The sequence below is a fragment of the Psammomys obesus genome, unplaced genomic scaffold (assembly GCF_907164565.1).
Source record: "Psammomys obesus unplaced genomic scaffold, mPsaObe1.curated_primary_1811, whole genome shotgun sequence".
NCBI lineage: Eukaryota > Metazoa > Chordata > Mammalia > Rodentia > Muridae > Psammomys > Psammomys obesus.
In genome coordinates, this window is record NW_026596131.1 from 4,402,023 (window position 1) to 4,414,299 (window position 12,277).

At 38.1% G+C, this 12,277-nt stretch overlaps 1 protein-coding gene across 1 annotated transcript in view; it reads left to right on the forward strand.

Moving 5' to 3' along the window:
• The window catches only part of Cep112 (centrosomal protein 112), a 382,050-nt gene that overhangs the window by 7,926 nt on the left and 361,847 nt on the right, over positions 1-12,277 (forward strand). The window contains 3 exon segments of the mRNA XM_055592186.1: positions 1,901-2,091; positions 4,725-4,890; positions 11,273-11,317. Of these exon segments, the coding sequence (XP_055448161.1) occupies positions 1,901-2,091; positions 4,725-4,890; positions 11,273-11,317 (402 nt within the window).

A 12,277-nucleotide genomic window follows, 5' to 3' on the forward strand; every position in this document is an offset into this window, starting at 1 on the left:
TCTCAGGAAAAGCTCCCCGACACCCTACTAACCCACTCCAGAGCTTCAAGTTGCATCAGGACTGAGCACATCCTCTTCCACAGTGGCCTGGCAAGGCAGCCCCACCAGGGGGAAGTGATCGAAAAGCAGGCAAGAGTCCATGCCAGTCCCCGCTCCACTTACTAGGAAACCCACAAGAGGACCAAGTTGCCCATTTGGTATATATGCATAGGGGGCCTAGATCTGGTCCATGCATGGTCCTTGATTAGTGCTTCAGTCTCTATAGGTCCCCCTTGCTCTGGGTTAGTTTGCTCTGCTGGTCTTTTTGTGCAGCTCCTGTTTCCTCTGGGTTCTTCTGTCCTTCCCCCAACTCTTCTACAAGGCTCCCTATGCTCCACCTAATCTTGGCTGTGAGTCTCAGCCTCTGTTTCCATCCTTTGCTGAGTGGAGCCTCTCAGAAGACAGTTCTGCAGGCTCCCGTCTTACCACATTCTCTTATTTTGTCTTCCTTTAAAAATAGATTTTAGATATGTAGAATTGTGTAAATATAACCTTAAATATGACATGGTCTATATTTAACATTCATGGCCCTCTTTTTACTACTTCACAGTGAACATGTAGGAACTCATATCCTATTTAAGAACTAGAAATTTATTCCAGCTCATCTAGTCTTACAGCTAAATCTACCTTTGACAGTGGGCTTTTCTACCACTTTAAGTAGAGAACAAGCTCTCTGTTAATCAAGTTATACCGTAGTGTGTGCATTGAATATAATGTAGACATCAGTTTGCTATAAGACATGAAGAAAAAACATATTTTTCAGCTATTTGCTCAGGCTTATCAGTTCCACTTTTGTATTTTCTTTTTGTATAAATACACTGGATATTAAAGTTTGCTTAGTGATCATATAATTTTCAAAGCAAAAATACACACTTTTTAAAAAGGCCTACCTCTTATACCTGTAGTGAGATTATAAAATAGTAAATCCAGCCTTAGTGATTTTTTTTTTGTAGGCAAAACAATAAATGAATATGGCCTTCATAAGCCAAGAGATTAGTGATTTGTATAATATATATATAATCCACAAATTGAGTTAGACTGATAAAAGTATCAGAGTAGTGTTCGTGAGAGTTAAAAATCCTGTGTCCCAGCAGGATAATACACTCAGTGGGTCATTATATGTGGATTAAACTGCGCTACATTTTTAGGTAGATTCTTTTAAAAGGATAATTATTTCATGAAATTACACATGAAAAGTACTCAATTATTTTAGAGATAGTAAAATAAAATCTTAAATCAACTACAAATCCCTTGAAGTTATTGGCTTTAATAGATAAAATGTTTGGGTTTAGTTTTGGAGCTAATATGTACTGGTTGGTAGTCAGAGGTTGCATTTTATCTTTCTATGATTGTGCAGTTAGGAGTTAGGAATGGCCTTTTCAGTGTGTCAAGTTATTTAATTGGTGCAAAATTACAACAAAAATTTACTTAAAAGCTGAACGTATTCAGCGATTTTATTTTAATTTACTCTCAAAGACAGATTCTAGGAATCCTATTTTTATGAAAATATGTATGCACATTTGTATTACCCAACTACAACTACTAATAAAGTTAAATTGTAGACTGGAAGTATACAGTCTGTTCTCCAGCCTACACCCACTTTTTTGTTGTCATAACATTTTACTGAAATGTAGCCATGCATTTGCTCGCCTGTGGTTTATTAGTGCCTTTCAGTAGGGGGCTAGAGTAAGCTATGGCGGAGATCACATGGTCCAGAAAGCTTGAAGCATTTACAACTGGTCCCGTTAGAGAAGTTGCCTGAAGCTTGGTCTAGATTACAGGGGATACTGACATAGGCCTTTGTAATTTAATATATTATCATTGAAATATCAGGTTTTGCATAGATCTCGTGTACTTACAGAACGGCAGAGGTGTGCTCTTTGGATCAGAAAGCTGTGCGAGCCCTCCGGAACAGGTGCAGGAGTCGTGGGTAGGAAGAATCGGAACCTGTATGCAAAGCTGTTACTGCACATGCTGCAGCGAGGAGTCCTCGAAGGCCCCTTTACACACCGCCCCGAGCCGGGAACGCTGAAGACATTACCATCCTATATGGTAGGTGCTGTCAGTCACCATGTATTAGGTTCATTTCTTTAAGAGTGAGTATGATTTATCACCCCTTGGGAATGACAGTAATACTGTTAAATGCGCTGGATAATACATAAGCTAAAACTTTTCTCATTCTCATTTTCCCCAATTTCAATAGAAAACATTGTTCTGTTACATTTTATTCACTTATATTCCCTTTTATAAAAACGAACCTTAAAATTGACCTTTACTAATTTTCAAATTTGACTCTTTTTAAGTCTCAGTAAATTCTTGTTTATTAATTCTTTCATATATATTATTTAACATCAGTTTAATGGCTTTTAGAAGCTCCTTTGTAGTCTGTTGATAACAGTAAGTTAGATTTTAAAAGTGGTTTTCTATAGCTGATCTAATTATATCAGCTTTGTTATGAGGCACGCACTTTATGGCTGGTTGATGAATTGTCCCTGTCTTGCTCCTCATAAACATAGACTTGCCTCTTGGTTTGTGTGGGTTTGTGAGTATGATATCTGCCTGGACAGATAACGTACATATATATATATAACATATATACATATATATATATGTATATATATGTACATATATATGTGTGTATATGTATGTATATATGTGTATATGTATGTGTGTATGTGTGCATATATGTATGTATGTATATATATGTGTGTGTATATACATATATTTATTTACTCAAAATAATTATAAAATAAAAAATATAATTATAAAATATAGAATAATTATAAATAATATGATTATAAAATATAGAATTTGTCTACATTTTAGCAATTTACTAAACAAAGTGACACAGCATATTATACACCAGAGGATAGTTCCTTCTTTTGGTGGAGATGCGGGAACTTTTAATGCTGTTATCCATTGTAAAAGAAGTATCATACATCTGCTTAGGCCAAGATCAGCAGTACTAGGGAAAGGCTTTATGCATTTAGTTAGATATTAGAGTGAATGCATCAGGCTCCCTAATTATCTGTGAAGCTTCTACCTCCTTCCCCCACAGATTCCCAAAACAGCACACAGGATAGAATTGTTCGTGCTGTCCTGTACAGTACTAAGTGGCTGTAAGTAGGTAGTTGCCTTAGGCAGGGCTTCTGTTGCTGTGATATTGGGGAGGAAAGGGTTTATTGTGCTCATGTTTTCATATCACAGTCTGTCATTGAGGGAAATCAGGACAGGCACCTGGAGGCAGAACTGAAGCAGAGCCCATCGAGGTATGCTGCCTACTGGCTTGTTCCTCATGGCTTGTTCAGGACCCAGGGCCACCAGCCCAGGGCCTTCCACATCAACCACAAGGAAGTGTCGTCTACGCTTGCCCACGCGGCAGTCTCAGTCGAGGTTTTCTCTTCCCAAGTAACTCCAGCTTGTATCAAGTGACATAGAACTTGCCAGCGTAGTAGTATATACTGTGCAATTAGGTCTCGCTAGAGAGAGTGCAGCAGAGATTTTGAAAGTTTATTACAACTTAGAATAATGCCCAAGTTAAAACTTATGTGTGGAATTTTCCATTTATTGTATCAGGCCATGGCTGACTGCAGGTAACTCAGGCCATGGAAAGAGAAGCAGTGTGTGAGCAAGACAACTGTATCTCATTAAAAAAGAAATCATCCTCCATTCTATTTCAGATGAGGGGTCAGGGGTCACCATTTCCTGAAGAGTAGCCTCTGGAGGACTTCTGTGTAGACTTAGGTAATTGTTACACAAGTAAAGTTTTCTCCAGAGCATATTATGCAGACTAGCTCATTCAAACTAATGGCCAACTGTCACTTCAGTGTCTAAAATGGAGCATTTTATGAAGCACAGGAGATGCTGAGATATGAATATACTGTGCCATATTTTTCCATTCACAGTCAATTTTTGAGTTGTAGGGAAGGACTCTATTTTACAAGGATAGTGAGGCCTGGAACTTTGTGTTGGCCTTCTAGGGAGTGAGCAGTATGGCTGGAACCAATGTCTCTGTTTTGTAGTTCCCACCTCACCGAGGGGTTGTTAATTTCAGTTTTCATTTCTAGCACGTTTTAATTGTGGCTACCCAAATACTGATTTTGTGTATAATATGTGCACACGTGTGCAGATTGATTATTACAGGAAGAAGTACAGTAGGGTATAATTTTTAAGTTTTCTATTTAAACCTAAAGCAGTAGTTCTCAATTTGTGGGTCATAACTCATTTGGTAAACCTCTGTTTTCAAGATTATTTACACTATGATTCATGACAATGGCAAAATTGCAGTTATGAAGTAGCAATAAGGTGAGTTTATGGTTGGGGTCACCACAACATGAGGAACTATATTAAAGGGCCACAGCATTAGGAAGGTTGAGAAACACTGCCAAAAAGTTAATATCACTTCCTTATATAAATAAGTATTCCCAGTTTATCTGCCATATAATTTTACTGTCCATTAGGTTTCTTATATAGTAGAACCTAACTGAAATGTAACTATATTAACTACCTTACTTTAATATTTCATAATTTATTATATACTAGGTGATAAGTTTTATATATTTGTAATAGAATTTAAATAGGATATTTTAAAAGCTTTTGCCAAACTTTAAAAATGTATGGAAAATTATAAATTTTCTTTATAGTACATTTTATAAGAGTGATTTCTCTGATTTTTTTAAAACTAGTCCATCTATTTTGATGAACCAAATCCAGCACAACCGAAAAGTTCAAGCTCGGAGAAGTTACCTGAGTGGATAATGGGCGAGCTGGAGACAAGTGAACAAAGATTAAGTGACTCCTGCCAGTTTTCTTCTGGAGAAGAGAATACAGTGTTGCTGTCGGGAAGTGAGGGCCACAGGTATGCCACCACAGCTGCGTTTTATGTTCTCTGCTTTGGCTCCTATACTGAAGCTTTTTCTTTTTAATAATAAGGATTTGCTTTATTTTATTTTTTTGCTAATATCGAGGGCTGTGAATAGATGTTAGGTAGATAAAAATAACAGGTTTTAAACATTTACTACATATTTAAGATTCTGTTACATTTTAAGTCATTTGTGAATATTTGTTGACTCTCCTTCTCTCTGTGTGTTTGTATGGGTGTGTATGTGCATGTCCCATTGTTTGGGAATTGTGCCTGAGAATCTTAAGTAACAACTGCATGCTTTCCTATATGACAGAGCCATAAAATGCAACACTCTGTACATTTGTGTTGCGTCTCTTGCTTGAACACCTCTCTGTCCCTGAGTAGTGCTCACTATTTTCATTTAATGAGATAAAAATATAGATTTGACCCATTCAGCTGCCTTTTTAGTAGAGCTAAGCCTACGTTAGTAGAGTTAAGTTTAGTTACGCCTACGTACGATTTTTAGTACACATAAAAATAAACTTCTAGTTATAAAGATGTACCAAAAGTTGTTGGTCATAGATGTACCAAATGTAACTGTAATTGGTACGGTATAATTTTTGGCCTTTAAGAGGGAGAAAATTAAATTTTGGTTTTTATTAAATTCTGATTTTTCCTGTTGGCACTGGAGTTTCTTGAAATGTTGAAAATACTGGATGGGGTCGGTTAACATGTGCCACACTTCATACTTCGCTCCTGGCCGTGCCCTTGGTAGTTTTAGTGCTATGAATTTGTTTCTGTTAACAAAACAGTCTTTCTTGTCCACTGCATTTTCTTTAGTCTATTTCTTAATAAATGTGGCAATGTTTAGTAATTGGAGGTGCGGCAATTGCAGATGTAGTCGGGTGTGCATCTTTCAGACTTGAGATGGGGAAGAACAGATGAACACAAGTCAACGAGTCCATGAAATAATTTTATTAGAAAGAGAAAACAGATTAGAATGGAGAAATAATGAAGGAAGAGTGGCGATCAGTTTTTTTGTTTGTTTGTTGTTTTTGGTTTTTTTTTTTTTTTTTGCTCCTCTTAAAATCTGAAAACCTGGCACTCTTTTCGTAAGCTAGCCATGGGGTCATAGTTACAGATGAGTAATTATAGTTGGTCACCCTGTCACTCTAGTATGCTGTGAGTGAATTTTACAGTATTTACATGTGTTAGTGAGCATGAGCCCTTTTTCTTTAAGTAGACTTTAAAATAAAGCATTTTTCTGTTTTGATATTGTATGAAAAGTACAGAGAAGAAGGGTGTATAAAGAGGGATCAGGTAGTTCAAGAGGGAAGGGGGTCATGTGTTTGCCAAGGTGCAGAATTTGGTAGCATAATCACGTATCTGTTGCCTATTGAAATTCTACAGCTGTGATTTAAACTAGTTTTAGATGGAGGGGAGAAGTGCACAGAAGGCGTTGATGCTCTAGACATGTGCGGTTGTGCGAATGCTTCTGGAGGTTGATGCATGCATACAAGGATGATTCAGGGCAGGAAAGACACTAACAGGAGTTTAGGGGAATGCATATTTTCTTCTCTGGACCACAAGACAAAGCTGGAGAAAAATCCAGTGAAAGTACCCTTAAAACAACAACAACATTTATTTATTTAGTTACTTATTATTTGTGTGTGTGTGTGAGTTGTGCACGTGTGTGCATTGAATGTATGATGTGTGTATGGGTGCCCATGGAAGCCAGAAGAGGAAGATGGATTCCCTGGAGCTGCAGTTACAGGCAGTTGTGAGCTGCCCAACTTGGGTGCTGGGATCCAAAGTAGGGTCCTGAAAGAGCAGCAGGAGCTCTCAACTGCCGAACTATGCCTCCAGCCCCAGGGGAAGTAATATTTACTTGTCACCCAGTCACTTTTCTAGAAAATGAAAACATAATAAAATCCACACATTAAGAAATAATTTATCTTTTTGTCCACTGTGCTAGCTACCATTTTTTCATTGCTGGGACAAAATATTTGATAAAAGCAATTTAAAGAGGGAGGGGCTTGTTTTAGTTCAGTCTCAGCGAAGGCATGCTAGCAGGAGTGTGGTGTCTGCTCACATCGTGTCTGCTCACATTGTGTCTGCAGTCAAGAAGCCGGGGAAGATGATCGCTGGTGCCCAGCTGGTTTTCTGCTCTCCCCCTCTCCCCTCAGTGCAGCACCGCAGTGCTGAGATGGCCTGCCTACATCGAGGTGCATCTTTCTCCCTCAGTTAAGCCTCTCTGGAAATACCTTACAGATATGCTCGCAAGCGTATCTCCTGAGTGGGTCCAAGTCTCATCCACCTCACAGTGAAAACTAACCATCACCTTATCTGATTAAATGAAGTTTAATAGGAAAAGGTACTTGATTACAGGCATTAGCTGTCGTATGCTAAATGAAAAGCTGGCTCTCTGATGGCTCTCATCAGTCCTATCCGTCCTCCACTCACAGCCTTGCTCCTAGTGACCCTGCCACTTCCTGTAGTGCCCCATGGGTCTCTGTTGCACTCATTGCATTTGCAAATATCCAATTCTCGTTTTGTGTTAAGATTCCAACTTCAAGAGTTAGGAATGGTGTCTTTTATACTTGTGATTTCTTTTCAGTTTCTCATAGCAGGTGGAAGCACGTTAGAAATTTCATGTCTTTATATTCAGTTGAGTTACATGTGTGCTTGAATGAAGATTATTAGTCACTGCTACATATTTAATTTACTATGCACAGAGACCTTCTAAGGTAGGCGTACTGTAGCAGAAGTAATACTTCAAAAGAACTTTAAAATTGAACTTCTGGGGAATGTAGAGGGGAGGATAGATTTTAAAAGTGATGGAGGAAACATGGCCTCACACTATAGAGATGCCTGTACACACCGCGAGACACAGCCCTGAAGGAGCCGAAATGGACATGCTGAAGGTCCTTCTGTCCAGCTCGGTGTCGTGGGGCTGATGCTCAGTTAGGGTCAGAAAGCACTCCTCAGGGCATTTCATACTCCTTTAATACCTATGGTTTGATTTATTTCAAAATTTAAATTTTATTTAAGCTTTAATCCATGTGTGTATTACTTAAATATTTGTCATTTTACACACATGGAGACATTTAAAAAATAACACTAACATTTATTTTAGCTAAAGTTACAATGATTGGTTTGAAGGCCGACTCCATGTGTGCTTCAGCTGAGCAGTCCACAAAGGCCGCTTTCACTCTTCTCTCTAAGCTTGCTCCTTTTCTCCAAGTGGTCATACTGTGCTAACGAAGAAGTTGGTATCTGTTAATGTTGACCTACTACATCTAATAACTTCTGTAAGAAATTGTTTTAAAAAGTTTAAGAGGCTTATAATATTTGACACATGTATGTTTTTATAGTGAATAATTTATTGTTACTTAGAACTGAAGTTTAATGCTGCCTCATAAATTTTACAGCCACTTCAACTTGTCCTTTGAAAAACCTCTTTAATCTTAAAAGATTTTCCCCCTTAGTGTTTCTTTTTTGATCACTTTATAAAACCCTGCTTTACTTAGACCTTTTTGTATGTGAAGCATTTCTAATGGCATTTTAGATGATGCTGTTTGTGCCCTAGCCTTTTTATATTATTAAAGATGCAGAGTTCTTTTGAAGCCTTTTTGTTAGGATCCCTATTCAGGAGAGATGACACCTTTCCTTTACCTTTATTCTTTTGTAGGCTGGTAGCAGCCTCATTTCGCACTCCCTAGAAGGATTATGAGGCCGTATTCTAGCTCTTATTATCATGCTTCTTTTTGTCTCTCAAATATACACCATGCATTAGTATATTTAGCATTTTACACCCAAAACTCCAGTTCTAGTCACTCCTGAGATTCTCCTTTGCTTGCTGTTTCTCAAAATCCTTGGTTTATGTTCTGTTATTACCCATGTTTTATTTTAGAAGACCCACTGATCTGAATTGCATTACTATTTTATTAAAATTCTGGTATTGCATTTTTGTCTTCAGTATCTGGCTTTTTCTTGACAAAGAATTACTGTAGTTATATTTGACCTTAGTTGGCTATGATTTTATAAAATGTTTCTAAGGAGATCATAGGCATCCAGGTCTGTAATCACTTTTTTTTTTTATTATGGGTTATGTTTAAGGTAGCCCCCAGAACCTGATTCCTGATACCTGTGTATAATTTTCCTCCCTTGGGTATGGGCAGGGCCTGACTTGTTTCTAAGCAATAGAGTACGTCAATGGTGATGTCCCTCCTTGGGTTGTCAGCATCATCTTGTCTAGAGTCTCGCTGTCATGCTCTTTGTTGACTGTGAAGAAGCACCTTCCATGATTCATGTAGCCACAGGAAACCGAGTGTCAATGGTCATGGGAACAGGGAAGTGGATCTTTCTGTAGTTGAGTATCCAAATGAAAACAGCTTTCAGCAAATCATGGCTGAAGCCTTACGAGGTCACAAGCAGAGGACGGAGCTCAGCTGTGCCTAGACTTCCACAGAAGTATGAGAAGATATGTGCATATTATTTAAAATTCCTCAATTACTGATAGTGTTATGTACGTGATGGATGCAGCCTTTATCTTAATGTAGAAAACTATGTATACTTGTAGGTGTCTCAGTGTAGAGTATGAAGAATTAAAGTCAAGGTTTTGTATGTTCTTTCTTTCCTACTTTCCTTATGAGAGGTAATCCCATCAACAATTTGGTACATACTATTCTATAACCAACATCTATGCCCATATGAATAAGAAATGATGAAATATAAGTGTATTACTTTATAACTTTCTTATTTTCACTTAGGTCTTAAAACCATTAACACGTAGCTTAAAAAAAAAAAAAACACACACCTTTTAAGCCTGTCTCTACTGCTTTCTGTTCTTATTGTTATAAAGAATGTTTTGGTCCACACCCTAACGCCTAAATCATTGTTTATCTTGGATGCAAATATGCCTGGGATTTGTTTTAGTCCTTTAACCCTTTAAAGGAGAGATTGTCATTCAGACACTAAGAGGGCCATGTGGAGAAGCCCAGGTTTTGTTCAGGAGGCAGAAGTAGCAGAGGGGAACACATAGGTGAAAACACCCCTTAAAAACTATAATTGTAGGAAGTGGTTAGGTATGAAGTAAAACAGATCTTGGAGTAGTGGTTGGGGTGGTTAAAATATCGTTTCCATGAGATACTGTGGAGTTAAACAGCTTTGGCCGTTAGTCTGGCCTAACTGATGACAACAGCTCACCAGTTGTATCAACACTAGACTTACATTCTCTCATGAGTTTTAGACTATCAGGGATTCCTACAAGATAAGTTGCTCCATTGTTGGGATTATTAGTTGATTTATGATCTTGTATGATGGCTTAAAATAGTGTATATGGGCTATCTTGGGAAGATATTTTAAGATAAATAAGGTTTTAAAAAGTATTTAGATGTATAGTGAACTATATTTGTATATAGAAGAGTTTTAAGAGGTGGTGTATGTGTGTGTATGTATAAAATTACTAGGTGTCATCTTTAGTGAGTGGGACTTGCCTGGAGTATGGAGATTACAGCTTTCTCTTTTGTATACATGTTTGCTGCTTTTAGTAACCACACATTTATATTTTTATAGGTACTGTCACATTGCCTTCTAAAATGCCAAACGTTTATTAAGATTTTTGGGCATACACATTTTTAATGTTGGTGCTAAAATTAATACACTTAACTATATAACAAACATATCTATGGATGTAACAAATCTTTATGTAGATTAAACATAAGAATGAAAATTTCCTGATGAGCAATAATTCCACATATTGTAAATTCCACTTGTTTTCTAGTTTGTTAAAGCAAGAAAGCCAAGTGAGGCCATTTGTGTCATTTTAGGAATGCCTAATGTATTGTAGGTACTATTCTGGACATATTTTCTAAGTTACCTGGCTTGACCTTTTCTGTAAGTCTAGGAGGCTGACAGCTTTGGTCCTTTGTGGAGCTAAGGCAGCCTCAGGAATTCAAAGGGCACTCCCAGCAGTGTGTCTGGTGTTGGAATGCAGGTTCATGGATTGTGTTTCTAGGATAACTTTTAGCTATAAGTAGCTTAGGCAGAAAGTGTAAAAATTTCATTTTTGTTACAGCATGGTCTGGTGTTTTATATTTAATGAATTGCCCCACCCTGAGATTCTTACTGTTCTAAGAGCAGAGCCCCCAGGTGGAGGTTACAAAGTGATGCTTTATAACCTTGCCTCCAAATAATCCTTGATTGGCTAAAATTGCCTACACACCTGGGCAGGGCAGAAGTGAGGTAGGTGGAGCTAAGGTTTGCAGAGTTGAAGGACACAGCATTGTGGGAGGGGAAGAGGAGATGATGAAAGAGAGAGAGAGAGAGAGAGAGAAAAGAGGAGAGAAAGAAGCAGAGACCATGACTTAGAAGAGACACGGCTGGGAGTTTACTCTGAGGATCAGTGATAGAAGCGGCTCAGATGAAAAACATGTACAAGTAATTATGAGAATGGTGGATGGGAAGTAGGCCAGATAGGAATCATTAGAGCAAATGACATGTGATGTGGGGTTGGGAGGTAACAGGGTAGTCTAGGGGATTTATATCTGCCCAGCTCCAGAGTTTAAGACATGTTAAAAATCTAATAGGTGTCTGTGCCTTTTATTGATACATGTTATGATATGATATGATATGATATGATATGATATGATATGATAGTGGGTAAAATAGTAACTGCCATAATAATCCACGGATTAATAATAAAAATTAATAACCGTATTTTTAATAACACATTTTTCTTAAAAATTTAGTATGTGTATGTGTGTTTTGCGTGTATGCATATGCATGTGCAGTGTGCATGCAATGCCTGAGGGGGCCAGAAGAGGGCATCAGGTCCCCTGGGACTATAGTTATAGGTGGTTTAGGGGCTGCTGTGTAGATTCTGGGAATGTAACACGTGTTCCCTGGAAGAGCAGGCTATGCCCTTAACTGCTGAGCCATCTTTCCAACCATTTTGTCTGCTTTTTGCTCTGTGCCATCCCCACAGTCTTGGCAGTTATTTCTTTGTCTTTTGTTGTTTCTAGGATGAGCTGAAATGAGGTTTGCCGTGGTTCAAATCCTACTTCTGATACTTGGCAACCATCTGTCCTCAGGCGAGTTACTTAATTTCTCTAAACCCAAGTTTCGTCATTTTGTAAAATGAGGTTATACGCAAGTCAGTGTCAGGAGAGAGTGAACAGTGCATGTGGAGCCTTCAGCACAGGACTTACTGAGTGCCAGCTATGGCTGCTGCCGTTGTTGGCATGTGGTTGCCATTGTCACAGTTCTTCCAGGGTTCACTTGTCATTGTCTGGCCTCTTGTTTTACAGTGATACGGTCCTGCCAGAGGCTTGTCTCAAATCTAGCCATCAGCTGTTTTCAGCTTCTAGTCTTCTTGTAGTCTCAAAAAAAAAA